The sequence below is a fragment of the Vitis riparia genome, chromosome 12 (genome assembly GCF_004353265.1).
Source record: "Vitis riparia cultivar Riparia Gloire de Montpellier isolate 1030 chromosome 12, EGFV_Vit.rip_1.0, whole genome shotgun sequence".
Lineage (NCBI taxonomy): Eukaryota > Viridiplantae > Streptophyta > Magnoliopsida > Vitales > Vitaceae > Vitis > Vitis riparia.
Window position 1 is genome coordinate 20,053,504 of NC_048442.1, and position 19,723 is coordinate 20,073,226.

General features: G+C 33.5%; 3 protein-coding genes across 4 annotated transcripts; all 3 read left to right on the forward strand.

The window, feature by feature from the left end:
* The first annotated feature begins 645 nt into the window (after positions 1–645).
* On the forward strand, positions 646–9,429 carry LOC117926891 (uncharacterized protein HI_0077). Of its 2 annotated transcripts, XR_004653247.1 has the most exons (8): positions 646–1,096; positions 1,717–1,958; positions 2,041–2,137; positions 8,148–8,331; positions 8,428–8,509; positions 8,676–8,733; positions 8,834–9,124; positions 9,248–9,429. XR_004653247.1 is itself a non-coding variant. In XM_034846196.1 (7 exons), exons 1-7 carry the CDS (start codon positions 656–658, stop codon positions 8,903–8,905), a joined length of 1,176 nt encoding a protein of 391 aa, XP_034702087.1. In that variant the 5' UTR covers positions 646–655; the 3' UTR covers positions 8,906–9,424. The 2 variants fall into 2 exon arrangements, 1 of the variants encoding a protein (XP_034702087.1); XM_034846196.1 differs by having other exon boundaries at positions 8,834–9,424.
* A 566-nt stretch (positions 9,430–9,995) lies between these two features.
* LOC117926892 (signaling peptide TAXIMIN 1) lies at positions 9,996–10,556 on the forward strand. The gene is made up of 2 exons (XM_034846197.1): positions 9,996–10,125; positions 10,211–10,556. The coding sequence occupies exons 1-2, from the start codon at positions 10,019–10,021 to the stop codon at positions 10,332–10,334; spliced, it is 231 nt and encodes a 76-aa protein (XP_034702088.1). The 5' UTR covers positions 9,996–10,018; the 3' UTR covers positions 10,335–10,556.
* A 6,375-nt stretch (positions 10,557–16,931) lies between these two features.
* LOC117926408 (GDSL esterase/lipase At5g45910-like) lies at positions 16,932–18,930 on the forward strand. Its single transcript, XM_034845496.1, has 5 exons — positions 16,932–17,198; positions 17,286–17,507; positions 17,658–17,806; positions 17,919–18,195; positions 18,589–18,930. Exons 1-5 carry the CDS (start codon positions 16,952–16,954, stop codon positions 18,780–18,782), a joined length of 1,089 nt encoding a protein of 362 aa, XP_034701387.1. The 5' UTR covers positions 16,932–16,951; the 3' UTR covers positions 18,783–18,930.
* The last annotated feature ends 793 nt before the right edge of the window (positions 18,931–19,723 follow it).

Here is a 19,723-nt window from a genome sequence, read left to right on the forward strand (position 1 = left end):
ACATTTATTGATAATGAAAAAAAATAGAGTAAAAAAACATTAATTTAAATTTTATTCCTTTTGTAAACTTCAATAAAATTTAATATAATTTAGTGATTTGAAAAAAAATACACTATTTTCCAAATAAATAAAAATAAATTATTATTATTTTAAAATCAAACTTCTTGAAAAATATATAATTTTAAAATTGTGTATATAAAAAATAACTAAAAATATATCAAAATTATTTTTTAAAAATGATATATTTTTATAATATTTTTTTTTAAAATAATAAATTTTCAGAATAATTATTAAAAAAATTAAGATAAAAGAATTTCTCAAACATTATGATAGAAAAGTTTTGAAGGGTATATTGATATCTTCATATTTTAGATCATCCCCATTAATTATGCAATTTTTATTGACCAAATTTTAATTTTTGGGCCTGGGTCCAAAATACAATTGTCCCAAACAAATATAACCTAAATTTTATTTATTAGCATACGTAATTTATCAATTTTTTTCGGGGGAATTAATACCATATCATTTATATCCCTTTTATTTTTCTTAAATTATTTTTAAGTTATTCACAGTTACGTTGGAAATATGATTATTACAATGATAAAAAAATCCAATTTCCCCACAAATTAGGTCTGTAGATGAAAAGGCAGAGGCAATGGCAATTCAACCGCTGAAGCTCAGGCCCATGCTCTCCACAACCCTGCGCTGCGCTTGGTGCTCTTCATTATATCCACCCCTTACCCTCAGTACAAAGCCCTTGTCTTCTTCTTCTTCTTCTTCGTCTTCTTTGAACTACTCTCCATGGTCGGGTCTCAAGAGCTGGAGAGAGAATCCACTCAATAAAAACCGGCTATGGGGACCCAATGGTCCAGAACCTTTACCACCATCGCCCTGCACACCACTTGAAGTCTGTGAGGGCCCAATGGCTTTGGCTTCTTCTCTGGCTGAAATGGGCTCTCTGGTTCTCTCCACCAGTGACCCTCTCACCAAGTCCAAACTATCTCATCTCGCCTACTCTAGGTGGCGGACAGAGCATCTCCCCATTGGGGACTCCCAAGCGCCCGATCGGCCCGCTCGCCCTGCCAAACCCCAGCTGGTTTCTCTTCTCATTCTCAAAACCCTTATTGGTTTTCAACTTTTTGCGTTTTGTTCTCTGATGGGCAACTATAAAATTTATTGATTTTGACATTTTTAATTGTTATTGTTGGATTTTAAATTTGGTTGGTAAGACCACGAAATCGCAGATAATTTCATTTTGGGATTCAAAATGGTCTATGAGGATTGTGGCAATGCCAATTTTAATAGTTTTTGATTTCTTTTTTACCTTCTTTAACATCCAGAATTGAAGTTATTAATGGTTTTGAGATATGGGGATTGCTCATTTATATTGGTGGTTAATTTTCAATGCAATTTGTCCCTTTTAATCTTTTAAACATCTGAAATTAAAATTTTTGAAGGGTGGGGGATGGATTTGCTATGGGCTGATTTCTTCTAATGCATAAGCATTTTGAATTGGGGTTTTTCTTTTCCATAATTTTGATATCTATTGATTAGTGGCTGTTATTTTGATGGGTTTTGTTCCTTATATATATATTTTTGAACGTCTGTGTTTGATGCTTTTCCTGATTGTGCAATGTGTTGGTTACTCGTGTCTTGATTAGGGAGTAGGTAGAAATGTGGGTATGCTCATTTTAGGCCTGTTTTTGTGAAATTCAGGTTTCTCCAAAGGAAATTCCAGCTCCCAAAAACTCAGGTTTGCCTCTAAATGCATACATGCTCCATAATCTTGCTCATGTGGAGCTAAATGCAATTGATTTGGCATGGGACACGGTTGTCCGCTTTTCACCTTACAGCAAGATTCTTGGAGAGGGCTTTTTTGCTGATTTTGCTCATGTTGCTGATGACGAGAGTCGCCATTTTGCTTGGTGTTCACAGAGACTGGCTGAACTAGGTTTCAGGTGAGCATGGCTGTTAATTTGGGTTTTATAATTGGGTCCTGTTGACTCAACTGATTTTCATTTTTCTTCTTCTCGATAACAGTTATGGAGATATGCCTGCTCATAATCTTCTTTGGAAGGAATGTGCAAAATCATCTAACAATGTTGCTGCACGTCTGGTGGCAATCCCACTGGTCCAGGTAACCTCATGCTTTAGGAACACAATTCTAAGGCATGATAATGCAGAGTACTTAAGGCACAATAATGCATTGCTTTTAAGGAAATAATAACTTGCAGCATTACTTGCTTTATCTTCCTTTTTTCTCTACAATTTTTTATTATTTAAGTAGAAACTTGTTAGGATTCTAGCTATATCAACTTAAGGTAATCACTATGGGGGAGGGGGTTGAATAGAGTGATAATCACTTTTTAAAAATTTAAACTTAGAGAATGCAAATGACAATATAAGCAATTAGATACTAAAAATAATAAAGGACAACAAATAAAGAGATTAGAGAAAAGAGATTGCAAACTCCAATTTAGAGTGGTTCAGCTCAATCCTAGCCTATATACACTCTCCTTTAGCTTCAATCCCAAGCTTGAGGTTCCACTATACCAAGGTTTCCAAACCAAGCCTTCAAGCTTTACAGTTGGATTGATTGGCTCTAATGAGCATTTACAATTTTCCTTGAGAGATGCCTCATTCTTGAATTCCCTAAGTGATACCTTAGATTTAGATCTTTCCCTTAAGTGATACCTTATACTTTATCTCACTTCACAAGCTTTACAAGAAGTGAATTTTTCGATACAAATTCCTGTTTACAAATTTTTGCTTAAGGATACAAAGAAAACTATAATTGATTAGGTGCATTAAGAATAGAATGCAAGTTTAAGCCCTATGCACTCAAAACTATTTTCCTAAGGCTCAAAAGTTGATTCAATAATAGTTTGGAAATCTTCTCTTATTTATAAATGAAGTGTAAAGCTTTTATATAAGAGTTAAAAGTCAAACTAGCCATTGGAAATAAGTTTCCTAAAACTAGACGTTCGTGTGGTCATCCGCATATTAGCCATTGGAGGCCATAAAGAAGACGTGCATGTCCACCTGGTCATCCACATTGCCAAGTGATCGTCTAGGTGGACGTCCCCACATGGCCTCTAGTAGCCAAAAATCACTTCTCAAGGTAAGTGGCTGTTAAGGTGAACGCCTGTTTTGCTTTGAAATTTCCAATAGCCATTTTGTCCCAAAACAAGGCAAGTGGATGACCACCTAGATATCCATATGACAACTAGATGACTGTTTGGACATCTGCATGACAATTAGATAACCACCTAGGTATCTGCATAATAATTGGATGATTGCCTAGTCATCCGTATGTCATCTAACCCAATATTTTTTGAAAGTTTATGCATGTTTTGGGCTTAAGACCTTTTTTAACTAACTTATATGAATGTAGATAACCTTCTAACACATTCTTAACCGATATTTTGAGCATTTTTCAAGTGTAAAGCACTTTAGTTAAGTCGATAATTTTTAAGAAACTGTAAAGATTTTCGTGAAAATCTTGAAGTTCAAGGTAGTTTCCTAGGCTAGGTAGGTCTTTCCATACTCAAAATTATTTTCATACAAATTATAAAAGTATAAAACCAATTAGAAACTTATGGATGAATGTTTTGGTGCTTTAACAAAAACATGCATTCCTAATTTAATGCATCCATCATCTTACATAAAGTATCCCGATGATAAACTTGATAAACATTTTCTTGAAATCCTCTTTTTCTTCATGTATCTTTTTTTTTTCATGTATTTTTCTTCATGTATCTTCTTCTTGATGGTTCCAAGGAGGTCTTCTTTCCTATAACACTTAAATATAATCATTAGATCCAAACCTTATTTTGTTATCATCAAAATCAAGATTAACCAAACCTTAGTTTAATAGAACTAAAGGTTTTTATTGCAGATAATGCTGCCAATGTTAAGAATTTAAATGAGGGAAACATATTTAATTATTATTATATGAAGGAAGAAAATAAATAAAAACTCTTTCATGGTTGAATGTTTTTTGTTGTGGCCACAAAAGATTTGATACCATTTTGTTGTGCAATAACATAAAGATCAACAAATCCATTCCTTAATATATGTAAGGTTTTAATATGATTTGACCCACTACGCCTCAATCGATAAATGAGATAGAACAAATCTAATCATAGAGAAAATTACAGAGGAAAGAGAACATAGATATAAGATCAAGTTCCGAGACAATTCCTGTTTCGTCGCTTCTAGTATCCATATATTAAATTCAAGCTATACTCCATTGGATGTCTCCTATTCTTTCTAATATCTCTTCATCCTTAGTTATGACTTTATATGTCTATCTCTATCTAATAATGTTTTTCTTTGTAAGAATATTTATAGAGATATTCCTCAATCCGGTGTTTTAAAAGGCTATTGAGGCTTATGCTTTAAGGTGAGACTCTATGAATTAGCCACTAGGCTGTAGACTCAACATTGGGATACTTGAGGCTATAATCTCGAGACTCAAGGCTTAAGCCTCAAATATTCAAAGGATTTTAATGGTTTTAGAACCTTTGTGAGCTTTTGATATATATATTTTATAAGAGATTTAAGCCTTAATATTTAATGGTTTTATGCTTTTGTGAGGTTTGGTTATAGATTTTATATGTTTTAACTTGGGTCCAATGCTAGGGTTAAACCTTTTAAAATAATGGCTTTGTTGGTTTCAAATTAACCCTTTAAATGGAGTAGGAAAAAAGAAAAAATAAAGGAGTTGTTGGATATTGTAGTATTTGAGCTTATGTATAATATTTATCTTATTATTAATAGATATAGGAAAAAAACCACCTAGTTGACGGATGAAGAAGAATGAGTGAGTATTTAGGCTAATAGAGTAATTAGATATGATTATGATTCATTGAAGGGCACTACTAGAGATTGTTATGGTATTATTGAAAAGAATTTGATGAAGCCATAAGAGATGGTTGGATTTTCAAAGGGAGAAAGAGGAATTAGATTAGAAACCTTTGATAATGAAAACCAACTAATTTGGTTGTTATGAATTTCATAATTTTCTTATTATTCAATTTTTGTCCTTTTATTAGTATTTTTTTTATTTTGAAAAATTTAAGATTTTTTTCTTTATTATTTATTTATTATTTTCCTTATTCCACCTTGAGTCTTATGCTTCACCATTTTTGGTTAAAATGCCCATGACCACCTTTAGCCTTTTAACAAAAATTGCCTAAATCATTTTCTTTATCCAATAAAGAAACCTATTTTCATAAGTATATATTAAAATGAGAAATATACTATACAATATTTTAGACCACATCCTTTTGCATTGTGGCAAGGCAAGGGTGTTGTGGGAGCTATTGTTCTTTTTTTTAGGGTTTATTAGGTGATTCAATCTATTGTTAGAGAGACTGTTAAGTTGGCATGACTCTTTTATTGGAACAAACTGGAAAAAAGTTTGAAGAGTAGCACCTTTATGTCTCTTCTACATAATGTGGAAAGAGAGAAATAAAAGATCTTTTGAGAATGTGGAGCTCTCTATCCAAATGCTGAAATTCTTATTTTTGTGTAACTTGTTAACCTAGACTAAACTATTTATAGGTGAAAGCTTAATGTCTATAATTGATTTCATTGATTGGTTGAGTTCAGTTTGAGGGAGGGAGTGGTTTTTTGTTTTCTCTTCCTTTTTTTGGCACTTTTTGGCGGCCGTTGTATACATTGTGTGTACTTTGGTACAACCCTTTTTGGCACTTTTCAATACTATTTTCATTTACTGATCAAACAAAAAAATATATACAATATTTTAGACTAAAATTAGCTCTCATGCAATTGACAATTAAACCAAAAATTAGGAATTTGAGACACTTTTTTGACATTTTTTATCTAGTAATAGTTTGACTTCATTACCATGGATTCTATTAATAAGGCTTTATTGTCGAAAGTTAAATAAATGCTTCTTCCTTGAAGGTGCTGCTCAAGGTTGGAAAACACTTGTTAAGGGTCTCCATTTGTATCCTTAAATTCTTTTTTTTTTAATACCCTTCATCTTCCTAAGTCTATCTTCATTCCTTTGACCTCTTATTCATCCTCTTCCTTGTCTTATTATTGTTTATATTTGGAATCAAATGTTATGTGACTATGATTCCTTGTCTTGAAAGAACTTCATGTCATATCAAAGGTGCATTGATATGATAACTTCAAAAGCTTGATGATGCACGTTAACAGTGTAGAAAGAGTACATAAAGGCTTATTTCCTTGTCCCACATTGGATAAGGAATAGGAGTCAGGAAGTGCTTTATATTGAACTAAGCCTCAAGGGCTTGTGACCAGATAATGGAAAGGCACATGTGCTCATGAGGCCTGATTTTTAGGGGGTTGGACTAGAGACCATTTAACTGGGATTCATTACAAGAACAAATGGGAAACCCCATCCACACTATTTTTTTTTTGGATTTGGATATATGAAATTTGAATTTCAAATTTTGGTTATGCAGTACAATTTTATTACTTAACCAAGTGCAATCACCATTGATTGATGAAATTAAATCCCTTGAGTGATTCATTTATCTAGCCTTTTCCCCCACCTCGCACACGGACACACAGGCTCCTTTGAGTTTCTTATTCTTCCTTCTGAGAGCATCTAAGTTCTATAGCCTTCTACCTGAGAGTCTCCTTTATGAGTTTTGCTGTGAGTGCCATTGTGATTGCTCTCTCCTACTCATATCTGACAGCATTTCATCTCTGTTGTTCATTCAAGTCCTGGAGGAACAAACCCAAAGAATTGCCTTTACATTCCATCTCGGCTGTTCATCACTAATCTTGGAGGAACAAACCCAAATAATTGCCTTTACATTCCATCTCGGCTGTTCATCACTAATCTTGGAGGAACAAACTCAAAGAGTTGTCTTTACTGTTTTCCTAAGGAGTGCACCTCTACTAGCATTGTTGGCTGTTGAATCTTAGAGGTAGAACACCTATCATCTTGCTGCACTTAGGATGTCTTAAAGGATAATAGAACTACTTTAAGGACAGTGACATATCATGCTTTAGTCAAACTTTAATGAGTATCACCTCTCTAATTTCTTCTAACTGTTTTTTGGTTGCTTGCTTTCTGCTTTGGTTTCCCCATATTATTTTTGTGATGGATGGATGGTTGCACTTGCACTTTTAAGAAATGGGAGAAGCTGATTAAAATGTGGAATTCAAAAGACAATGTGCTGCTGGAAACATACAATACAAATTGCTATAGCCTAATTAATCGATGTCTTTGGATGATGATGATATAGGATAAATCTGTATATTTTGTTTACAGGTGCTTGGGAGCAGGCAAGCACTTCTAAATTGCTTATTAGGAGTTTCTCTAAGCCTTTGCTGAAACCCAAATGCTGCAGTTATATACAACTTTAAACTTCATTTATCATTTTTATGACTAAAACCATTTTAATGTTGATTTTCTAAAAGAAAAAAAAAGGAAAGAAAAAGGAAAAAGGGAAAACAGGCTATGATCTGTTCTTTTGGTAGATGTTGAGAAAGGGCTAGGATTCTTGCTGAAGCTGCATTCCTACACCTACGATTTGAATGTCACTTTTTAAGACAAAATTAAGCAGGTTATTTGGAGTTCGTTCGTGCTTCTGAACATGCCCTTCAATATAGTTTGCTAAGTTTTATACAAATTCCTCATCCATGATTTTAAAACTATCAACAAGGAGCACACAAAGAAACTCAATTGTGATCATGTTTTTATTTGATTTAAATGTGTTTCCTTCTCTCTTTTGGTTTTTTTGTTGTACTTACTCTCTGTATTTGTATGAATGATGGGTTGTTTACATAACCATCCTTTTTAGATATTTGGATAACTTGAGGGGGTTCTTATAGAATCAAGGCCTCTATCTGTATGTGTATCTGTAGCAGGTTGAGGCATCTGTTTTAGCATGAGATTCCTTATATTAATTGATGTATTTCCTAAACTGCTTTAATATTTTTCCCCTTGTTACAGAAGTTATTCTGTATGAGAAGAGAAGAGAAACAACTGTTCCTCTGTCAAATTCTGGCTGAAGCAGCCTAAGAAAGTTCCATATAGTTCCCATAGGACCACTGCCGTTGAGTTGCACATGTAATCAAGTTTCTGGATATGTTTTAGTTTATTTATATATGAGAATTTTCTTCTGTTATTGGTGTAGGAGGCTCGAGGACTGGATGCTGGGCCACGGCTGGTGCAAAAACTCATTGGCTTTGGGGATTCTAGGACATCTAACATTGTTGCTAGAATTGCTGATGAGGAAGTTGCACATGTTGCAGTTGGTGTCCACTGGTTTGTTTCGGTTTGCCAGAAAATGGGCCGTGCTCCTTGCTCCACTTTCAAAGGTCTAGTAGCTCATCAAACTTATGATCGAGTGCATAAATTCCATTTTAAGGGGTACAGCCTTTTTATACAGAATTTTATTTTGAGTAACCATGCAGACTTGTTAAAAGAATACAATGTGGAATTGAAAGGACCCTTCAATTATTCAGCTCGAGATGAAGCTGGAATTCCTCGTGATTGGTGAGAAAATTGGATGTTTTCATGATCAATTTGGTTGTAGGTTGAAATCTATTTCCAAGAATCACTTCTCTTTCCCCTGTTTGATTATACTCAAATTTTCCTTTTTACATCTGTAAAGCTTGGAATTTTTTTTTTTCATGTGCTTCATGACTCATATGTTGTGTAGGTATGACACATCATCTACATCTGAGGTTAAACAGGATAAAAGTGAGCCACTGTCCGAGGTAAGTAATCCTCAAAATTCCACTTGTTAATACCATTAAATTGTCTGTTTTATCTCCTCTTTCTTTACAAAGGAAATCATAAAATCCAAATACATGACAGGTTTATGAAAGGCTTGCTTGCATCATCTCTATGGAAAATGAGAACTCAAGTTTGAATAGGCCTCCTGGATAAGTTTTGTTTGACACAATCAGCTCAAGCTTGAAAATTCTCTCACATGTGGGCAGCTGGTACAAAGCAGGCTCTCCCCCTATACTCATATGAATTCTGTTGTTTGATGTCATACCTCCAATACATCCAAGGCCAGGTGTTTGCTGAATCTGTTTTATGTGCATCACAGAGTCTCAGCACAACATCAGACATACCAAACAATTCTACCTGACCTGCAGGAAGGTGTGAACTGGGGGACCACTGCTTTTCTTTTTCCAATTTTCTTCTCTTTGGGCATTTTTCCATTCATAATCAGGGTTTATTTTACTGTAAATGTTGATAATTTTCAAACTTACCCTTCTTCAGTAGGTACTAATGCCCTGATAAAAATCTGAGTTGGAAGTATTTGATATAGACATGTGCATCTGCTCCTGTTTGAAATTTGGGAGTCGTCTGCCCCTCTGGGGGCCTACAGGCTACTACAATTCATCCTCTTAAGACCCTTCAGGATAAGATTATCAGTGGATGCTGTCGTTTTGGCCACTTTATTTTTTATTGTTTTTGTGACTCACAGTCTCCCTTCGATTCGATAGTGCCAAGTGCCAACTCATGAGTCATGGCAACATGGGTTACATGAGGACAACCAATAAATAAGTAGATAAATAATTCGGCCATGTTAGTAAAGGGATGCCAATTTGACTTTTTGATAATTTTATCTTTTAAAAAATTGATATGTGATAAAGGGGTTTCTTTGCAAATATTTTTTGAAATTGTCCTCAAAAAATAGTTTTGAAAAATCCCATTCTTAGTATTTTTATAATTCTGGAACTCCCTATTTGCAAAATTGAATCAACAGAGAGTACGTGAAAGAGAAGTGAAGAGAAAGGGGGAAGAGGATGAGATAAAAGCAAGCAACTTTCCAAGAATGGGAATATAAAGAGGTTACGTTTCCCGATTCCCGTTTCCCGTTTCCCATTCCCTTTCCCTTTCCCATTCCCATTCCTAGGTCAAGCATTATCGTCGCGTGGGGCTAAAAGCCTTGAGAACGTGTGTCCCTTTGGAGAGAAAAAACGAATCCCTGCAAAACAAACAAGAAACCCCCCCCAAAAAAAGGAAAAAAACTTGACATAACTGAAGATGTGCTGCGACGGAGATTGCAGGCCCTTGGGGTTTCTATTAGGCCTTCCCTTCGCTTTCCTCTCTCTCCTCATCTCCATCGTCGGCGTCGTCATCTGGATCGTCGGGTCTGTGCTCTTTCTTTCCCTCTGATTTCCGATTTTTGATTTTGATTTTTCTTGATTTCCCTGATTTCGGGGTTTTGATTTTCAGGTTGTTGTTGACGTGCATATGCCCCTGTTGCTTGTGCGTGACGGTACTAGTAGAGCTTGCGCTGGAGCTGATCAAGGCCCCCATTCATGTGATGGAGTGGTTCACATCTCAGATCCCTTGTTAGCCTTTTTCCTTCTCCCTTCTTTTCTCTTCTTCATTTTGATATTGCCTCCTCCTAATTTTCATCTGTTTCTCTGATTCTCCCCTGTACAATCGTTATATCTATGTATGTATGGATGATTTCCCTCAAATCTCCACTCCTGTATTTCAAATCCTAAGAAAAGTAGATGGAATTTGATTTGTTCCAATCTCCTGATCTGTGTGAATGAATATTGGGCTTGTTTCATTTGATTGTTATTATTATTATTTTTGGATGATTTATTTAAGCTTATATTTGAATTGAAATTAATGAATCTATTCTTCATTTTTAAGTGGGTTTCAGAATTCTATAAAGAAATTTTCTGTGATCCATCAGGATTGCTTTCTGAGGATCACTTTAACTAAAGTAGTACAGACCATTGGGCTTTCATGATTCTAACTTTTGAAAAAAGTAGATTGGAAGCTTTATCCACAATTCTTTTGGCTGTGGGTTCAAACTTCAAACCATGATATGAGATCGTTATTTAAATATGAATCAACATACCTAATTATGAAGGTTTGAGCCTTGAGAGTCACTCTTCTTGAAGCATCCCTCAAGAAAATGATTCAATGCATTATTTTATTTGTGAAGAATGAAAGATGTCATAGGGGAATTGAACCACAACATCCCTTGAGGGTTTTATGATTGATTCTTTTAATTGGGATAAGGAGCTTAGTCTCCTTTCATTAGGTGGAAAATGGACCATGCCAATTTGTCCAATGAATTAATGGTAGTTTTAAATTAAGTTTTGGTGAATTAAAGGAACTTGGATAACATGATGTGATTTTAAAAAACGTTTTTAATTTTTTTAACACTTGAATGATAAAATTTTTCAAGTGTTAAAAATATTGGAAGTGTTTTCTAAAATCATTGTCAAACGGGTTTTAAAAGTCTATTTAGTAGTGATTTTAGAAAAGGTTTTCAATATTTTTAATATTTAAAAAAAAATTTAATTAAGAAAAATAATACGATAATAAATTTTCTAATTAACATTTAAATGATAAAAATTTTCAAGTATTAAAAATATTGGGTATGTTTCCTAAAATCACTGTCAAACGGGTTCTAAGAGTGCATTTCAGAGTAATTCTACAAAACGTTTTTAACATTTTTAATACTTAAATGATAAAATTTTTCAAGTATTAGAAATAGCAAAAGCGTTTCCTAAAATTTCTACCAAACGTGCTCTAAGAGTCCATTTAGTAGTGATTTTAGAAAACGTTTTCATTACTTTTAATATTTGAAAAAAAAATTAATTAAAAAAAAACATAATAATAAATTTTCTAATTAAGAAATAAGTTTTATCTTGCTGTGATTATTATAATTATCATCTTCTTTTGCGGTCAAGTTGTCCTAGATGGATTCTGCGTATTGATTTTGAGGACAGCCTTGTTCTATAAAGTTAGGGATAAAAACAGGCCGATTGGGTCAGGCCTACTCCAGTTTATTGGGCTGAGTTGGTATACAAGCCCGATCCATTTGGGGCAAAACTTTGAAACAAGTTTCCTTTGATCATGTCCAATACAAACTCTAAGCTTAGACATATGAATGCGATAGACAAGAAGCTACATGTGTTCTCACAGCCATTATCAATCTTCCATAGCCAAGCTACGTGATGAAGATAACTATTATTGTTAGCTTCCTAAAATTAGTTTTGTTAAATTAGTTAATCATTTTGTTAAGCTATCTAATGTAACTCTTTTATAAATATAATAAATCTTACCTCAAAAAGTGACTAAGCGAATGATTTCCAAATTTTGTTCTCAAGTTTCGTCATAAACTTTATTGGTATGAGAGCACCTCTCGCTAGAGACTCTCAATTCTATGATTTTCTTTTTTAGTTTTCTTGAGTTTCCTTACATTTTCTCTTTTTCCAAACACTTTTGCTACTCATATGGCAACTTCATTCCAATATTCTAGCTTGCAATCCTCTCAAGCCACTACAAACTTCACTTCTTCCCTATCCTTTCATTCGATTTAGCCATTTTAGATGTTCAATCATGTTGCTCTCATGATCATGCTCAATAGAAGCAATTATACTCTTTGGTACACATAGAGAATGTGATCTTTGCCAATGGCTTTGAAGAGCATATTGAAGGATTGAAGGTCTATCCTTCCATGGTGATACAATATATGAGCCAAATCTAGATTTTGTCTCATGGCTTCCAATTGCAATCATCTTTCTCTTAATCTTCAAGACTATATTGATGTTGATTAGGTTTTTTACCCTAAAGATTGTAAGAGCAAGGGTGGTTATTGTGTGTTTTTTGGATCTAACTTAGCCTCTCAGTCATCTACAAAACAAGGTATGGTCTTTTGGAGTAGTGTTGATTCTGAGTATCGTGGATTAGCCTTTGTTACAATTAAATTGTGTATATTCAATCAGTTCTCAACAAACTCTGCATTCCTCAATTTGCTCTCCCTTGTTTGGTTTGATAATAAAAGTGTTACTTATTTAGCAGATAAACCTGTGTTTCATACTCAATCAAATCATATAGAGTTTGATCTTCACTTCATTTGAGATAGAGTCTTAAAGAAAGATCTTAGTATTCACTAAGTTCTATTTGTTGACCGGATCATAGATATCATCACCAAGCATTTGCCAAGCTTTCGATCCTTAGGTTTTCAAACTAAGCTTTCCATTGTCCCAAGACTTATGATCTTGTAGGAGGATGATAGATAGCAGGTTTCCACCTCAATTGTCATGTGTTCTTAGAGCTAATATCAATCTTTAACAACTAAGCTACTTGAAGATTAATAATGGTTATAACTATTATTGTTAGCTTCCTAAATATTAAGGAAATTGTTAGAAGTTTTGTTAAACCAATTCATTATTTTGTTAAGCTATCTAATGTAACTAGTGATATCATTTGCCATATTTTTGGTCTCTCCCTGTGTCACTTGAGTTCCTTGCTTACAATTTAAGCCTAGGGATAACAAAGTTTGATACAATTTATTAACACAATTTAAACTTAACATGTTTTTCAAGGCTTTAGGTTGAGTATAATCATGTTTGGGTTAAATTTCTATCAACTTGCATAGTCCATTTAATAAATAGGTTATTTTTGGGTCAATTTGCATAATACAAGTTTGACATATTTAATAATTATGTTAATTAACTTGATTATAACTATATTTTAAACTTAATATATTTTCAAGGAGATGAAATGAATGAATTATTGTCTAACATTAAACCTTTAGGGGATTTATAAAGACTTTCTTGTGGATTGAAGTGGCTTGAATTCATTTTGGACTTAGGCCATAAATTAATTAATTAACTCTATTAGATTCCAATTAATTAATTATTCTAATTCAAAAAGACCGTTCTAAGCTCCTTTGCAACCTTATCTTCTGACCAAAATGCCCTTATGCACACATATAATTAAATCTTAACTTCTAAGTGAATACCTTTTAACTCTCATCGAGATGTGTATAGGTTGTAAACTTAGTTTATGACATATTCGCCAATGAGAGTATTTTGTATACATGTTGAAACCAAAAATAGACAAGATGGAAGCAAGATAAGAGGTATATTAGTTTTTAGGATATACAAGAGAGTCTTAGGGTTTATTAGTTTAATAGTTAGGATTATTAGAAGGTAAATACAAATACTAGATTTTTAGATAAAGATTATTTGATAAGTAATAAAACAAATGGTGATATAGAGTGGATGACATGGGAAAATAGTCTCACATTTGCATAGGATACTGTAGATTCGGGGGTACTAGCTATACTATTTTTGACAATTCCAACACGCAAGAGCATCGTCATAGTGGGAGAATTGTATCCCACATATTACAATAAAGTAATGAGCGACTTTGATGCTTATTTATGACAAGGAGTTATGAGGAAAGTTAGAATAGTAGTATTCTAACAAAGTTTGATGCTTATTTATGACAAGGAGTTATGGGGAAAGTTAGAATACTAGTATTCTAACAAAGTTTGGGATCTTATAGAAGCAGATGAAGGGATAGAACCTATGGGATGTAAGTAGGTTTATAAGAGGAAGAGATGAGTATTTGGAAAGATTGAGACTTATGTAGCTAAGCTTGTAGCTAAAGGTTTACCGTTTAAAACTTGGTTTCAACTTTGGAAAACCCTTTTTTTTAGTAGTCAACTATAGGAAACCTTCTTGTTAGTAGTCATGCTTAAATTCATCCGAGTGCTCTTATCCATTGTGGTGCATCTCATTTATGAGATATGACAAATGGATATTGACATAGCTTTCTTGAATGGTTGTCTTGATGAAAACATCTATATGATGAAACTAGATGGTTTCTTGCAACTAGACATTTTTACTTTCATTTTCAATTAGATATTTTTATTGAAAATGCATTTAAGGTCCCACTTTACCTTTCAAAATGAAAAAGCTACTCACAAATTGAGTAGCACGGAAAAAACCCTAGCCAAATAAATTAATGGTATGGAGTTCTCATTTTCACTAGAAAGGAATCATAAAATGTTTCTCATTTTTGTTATATTCTTTTTCTAATTTTTTGTCACAACTAAGGCTATGTTTGATTCTCGGAAAATACTAAGGAAAGAAAAAAAAAATATTGGGAAAAATGATTTTCTCATGTTTGGTTTCAACATGGAAAATAAGAAAGAAAATCAAATATAATTAAAATTAGATAAAAATTTATATATTTTTAAATTATTTAAACTTTACATAAAAAAAGAAAAAAAATAAGTGAAATGAATTTGAAGTAGCATATAAAATAATTTATTGATTTTAAATCTTTTTTTTTTTCTTCATTTTTTCTTTCCTTCTACTTTTCTTCTTTATTTTTTCCCTCGCATTTTTTCTCATATTTTCCGAGAACCAAACATAGCTTAAATAAATAAATCAAACACCAATTTTACATCTACCATTGTTTTTACACCTAGAGATGTGTAAGTTCCTCTTCAACAATTGTTCTTTTTGGCCGATATTGTCTCCAATAAAAAAAAATGTACAGAAAGAAAAAGACAGAAGAAAACCAGTGGCCTTATAGCAGCCAGAGTTGATCCTCACCTTGAGCATAGTTGCGTTGCTTCTCATTTAACAATCCATCAGCCCAATATACATACATACATATATATATATATATTGATATTTTTATCCAAAAATAGGAAAAAAAAATAATACCACAACCACTTCATCGTCTGATATGTTAAAAACTCAACAGACTCTTGCCGCAAAGAGCCTTCTGTCGTCTCTGTCACGAGGTTTCCGGATTTTATTTATTCATTTTAGCAGAGGCTTAAAGATTGAAATTGTGGATCAAATCAACATATACATGAAGTCTTGAGGCTTGAAGGAGATCAACTCCGTGTAGGCATGGGAGTGCACTTATTGTGTGGCTGTTCACCAATTTTGAAAAGTTATCATGGTCACAGGATAGTACCGCGAACTAATTGCAAATTTTAAAATCATGGCTGGTACAACATCCAGCTCGGCATATTTATTTACGTCTGGACCTCTTAAGGAACCATCCCTGTCCTCCAGCTTAACGTGGGGGCTGGCTTTTGATGCTCATCGTAGTTGTCAAGTTGGTGTGGCTCTAAGCATCCCAAGATGGTGACTACCATTTTGTAAAATTAGCATTTAAACAAAGGAGCTCACCTTTTACTTTACCAAAAGGAAAAAACCGAAGTAGATTGCTTGGACCTTCAATGTGTTGCTGAGACCTTCAATTTGCGCTAGTCCTAATGCCAACTCGAACATCTTGGGTGGTCAAAATTATCCAAGTTGTAGCATTATAAGAAAAAGTAGAGAAAGAGTTGTTGATGCTCATAATAAAAAATTAATGATAATTAAATCGAGACTATCGAGAAGTAGGATATGAAACTACTTTGGATTTGAAAAAGATGATTGCTTTTAATAATTTCGATTTTATGTGACATTATTCATTTTACAAATATAATTACTTTTAAATCTCAAATCATATTACTTGATTAAATTGATTTACCAAATATTGGTTCTTAAAAATGTGAGGGAAAGAAAATATAAAGGATAAATATAAGAAGAAGAAAAAATAGAGTTAAAGTTGATAAATTATTTTTATTTGATATTTCGAACTTAAATTATTTATTTTAATTCATTAATATAAAAATTAAATAATTTAAAAATGCATAAGTTTCTAACTAATTTCAATTATATAATTTTTCTTTTTGAATTTTTCTTAAGACAATCAAATATAAGAATATCATTTTCTTTAATCTCTTTTTTTTTTTTAAATACTTTCCAAGGACTAAACATAACCTAAATTTTGTATCCCATCGTGAATTCAGGCATTAGAAACACCTCTTTCTTTACTTTGATAGTGGAAAATAGCTCTTCTAATAGTCAATTTTAAGTTAAAAGCAATGATAACTTTCTTTATGATTTGCTAGTTTACGGCACAATATAAATTCCAATTCATATCCAAAGTCCAAACCAAGCGAATTATTTTCATCCTTTAGGTCATGTCGTCATTTATTTTCACCCTTTAGGTCATGTCATGTCATCAGTTACCGTGGACCGCCATATCCACAGCCACGCGTGTACCTCTGTATTCTCTCATAAATGAGTGAAGTATAACACACAAACGAAGCAATGTCCATTCTTTCTTACTCCAATTACAATGAGGATTCATCTTCTCTTCCTCCTCATTTCTCTTCCTTCCACCCTCTGTATCTTCATGAACATCTCCACCTCCTCTAACTACAAGACTATTTTCAGTTTCGGTGACTCGCTAGCGGATACCGGGAACTATCTCACGTATGGCAGGGAAGCCATTTTGGCCATTGACAAGTCTCCTTATGGTATAACCTACTTTCACAGACCAACAGGGCGATGCTCCGATGGCCGCTTGGTTGTTGACTTCATTGGTAACCCATTTTATAATTTTGAATGACCTACATTCATTATTCATATAATCAAATGACTGCTTATTTCTGTTACTTCATTGTACGTAGCTGAGGCTTTTGGAGTTCCTGAATTGCCACCATACTTGGCAACTGCAGAAGGGCAAAATCTCAGGCATGGAGTAAATTTTGCAGTAGCAGGCGCCACAGCGCTGGATACGTCCTTCTTCTATGAACGGGGCCTTGATGCATTTCTATGGACAAATAGTTCACTAAGTATTCAGCTTGGTTGGTTCAAGAAGTTGAAACCCTCTATATGCAAACAAGCAACAGGTTTAGTATATAATCCCATTAATTTGCCACTGCAGCTCAACTGTGGATTTTCCCTTGTTTGGTTCTCGGGAAGTTTTAAAAAAGGAAAAAAAAATGTTGAAGAAAATGTATTTCTTATAACTAATTGTTTCTTCATCCTTTCTTCAACAGATTGCACCAAATTTCTCAGAAAATCTCTTTTCCTCGTGGGAGAGATTGGAGGCAATGACTATAACTTCGCCTTCTTAATGGGACAAACCATAGAAGATGTGAAAAAAATTGTCCCCAGAGTTGTCAGAGCCATTGTTGAAGCTACCAAGGTATGCCAGCTGAACAGAACTACGACCCGATTTCTTCGATCATATTAATTCGTATTGGTGAGGTATAGTTGTATCCTGAACACTAACAAAATAGGCATTTTTTCTATGCAAGACACTGATCAAGGAAGGCGCGGTGAATCTGGTTATACCGGGGAATTTTCCGGTTGGTTGTTTAACAGTTTATCAAAGTTTGTTTCAGAGTAGAAACAAAGAGGACTATGACTCACATAACAAATGTCTGGTGGCTTACAACCACTTCTCTCAATATCACAATAGGCGTCTCAAAGCTGCTTTGATCAAGTTGCAAAGACAGCTCACCCATGCCAACATCATCTATGTGGATTATTACAATATTGCAATGCCTTTCTTCAATTCTCCAGAAAAGTTTGGTGAGCTCTCCATTAATGGTGGTACTCCATTGGATCTTACTGACAATTTCATTTAACTGAGTTCCAAAAAACTTGGGTAACTCATATTAACACATTGGAAATGGTCACCTGGTCACATATTCATCTCTTTGTATGTTAGTAATATAGTCTCCCTTTTCTCAACTCCTATGTTTGAATATTTTTTTTTTCTTTTAGGTCTTATTTCTATATATTTTGATATTTTACTTCTTGATTTGTATCTCCCGAATTAAAATTTGGGTATGGTACCAAAGATATATAATCTATAGAAATTTCCTTATCTCTAACTTCAAAACAATGCCTTTTTAATTAGGGGATCTAACATCAAAGTCTATGATCTATATATAACATTGTGAAGCATGTATTTATTGGCAGGATTTATAAAGGATCATGTGCTATCAGCTTGCTGTGGAGGAGGTGAGGCATACAATCTCAATCTCTCTGCTATGTGTGGGAAACCTGGGTCCAAAGCCTGTGATGATCCTTCGACATATGTGAATTGGGATGGCATCCATTTAACAGAGGCCGCATATGCTTTCATTGCCAAGAAAGTGATTCTTAACCTCTAATAAGTGATCATGGTGCATGGATTAATGACCTCCACCATTTTCTTTAATAAAATCAGGGCATATAATCACAGGGTCGGTGGCCCATTTATTGTTCAACTGATTTTATTTTTGAATTTAATTAATTAACCATGAATTCCATTTTACTAAAGTAGAAGATATTAAATGTTATAGTATACATGTTAATGTAAAAAATTTAATTAGTTATTTTGGTATTTATATAATATTTTTCATATACTTGCGCTAGGAGTATTACAACGGTAACATTGGAAATTATTAGATTATTTAGCTAAGTTGACAATTTTATCCCATTCATCATGATTTGGAATTTTGTGTATGTATGTTTTTGTGATTTATATTATCTTTAAAGGCTTAAAGTTGCTATAGAATCAACTCAAAATTACATAGATAAGCATGATTGAGTTAATTATGAATAATGACAGAAATGATATAAGGTGGATTTAGAAATCATAAATATAATTATTTTGGAAACAAATTTTAATTATATAGCTTGGGAAAAAGGAAACTAAGTGTTGAAATTTTTGAAAAAATAGAAATTTTTATAAGAGTGCTCGATTTCCATGGAGGATTGCTCAAGCACTCTTGGCTCTCATGAAGCCTTAAAAGGTACTTGAGCGTTCAACATGGATTTGCCTAGTTTTTCCAAGTTTCCCAGTTCTTCTAAGATTTTGAAATTGATTTTTTTTTGGGTAAAATAATGTTTTTAAATTGTGTCCAAGTCCATTAGGGCTGGTCCTATATATATATATATATGTCTAATATTGTGCAATTTACTCTTTTATGTGCCTAAGCTTTACTTTGCCACTCTCAACTTAACCCAACATTCTCACAAGGAATTCATCATTGTTTATTGAGTTTGTGGTAGAGGATCACATCCCCTCTGGATATTGAGGAGTTTATTAAGGAGCTAGCTTAGAAGTGCT

What these genes read in the sequence shown, in the direction of transcription:
- LOC117926891 (XM_034846196.1), top strand. Translation starts at nt 656, where the DNA reads ATGGCAATTCAACCGCTGAAGCTCAGGCCCATGCTCTCCACAACCCTG. An exon ending in TCCTTGCTCCACTTTCAAAG is followed by an intron (nt 8,332 to 8,427) that starts GTCTAGTAGCTC and finishes GTAACCATGCAG; the next exon opens with ACTTGTTAAAAGAATACAAT. An exon ending in GCTGGAATTCCTCGTGATTG is followed by an intron (nt 8,510 to 8,675) that starts GTGAGAAAATTG and finishes TATGTTGTGTAG; the next exon opens with GTATGACACATCATCTACAT.
- LOC117926892 (XM_034846197.1), top strand. Translation starts at nt 10,019, where the DNA reads ATGTGCTGCGACGGAGATTGCAGGCCCTTGGGGTTTCTATTAGGCCTT. An exon ending in GTCGTCATCTGGATCGTCGG is followed by an intron (nt 10,126 to 10,210) that starts GTCTGTGCTCTT and finishes TTTGATTTTCAG; the next exon opens with GTTGTTGTTGACGTGCATAT.
- LOC117926408 (XM_034845496.1), top strand. Translation starts at nt 16,952, where the DNA reads ATGAGGATTCATCTTCTCTTCCTCCTCATTTCTCTTCCTTCCACCCTC. An exon ending in CCATTGTTGAAGCTACCAAG is followed by an intron (nt 17,807 to 17,918) that starts GTATGCCAGCTG and finishes TTTCTATGCAAG; the next exon opens with ACACTGATCAAGGAAGGCGC. An exon ending in CAATTCTCCAGAAAAGTTTG is followed by an intron (nt 18,196 to 18,588) that starts GTGAGCTCTCCA and finishes ATTTATTGGCAG; the next exon opens with GATTTATAAAGGATCATGTG.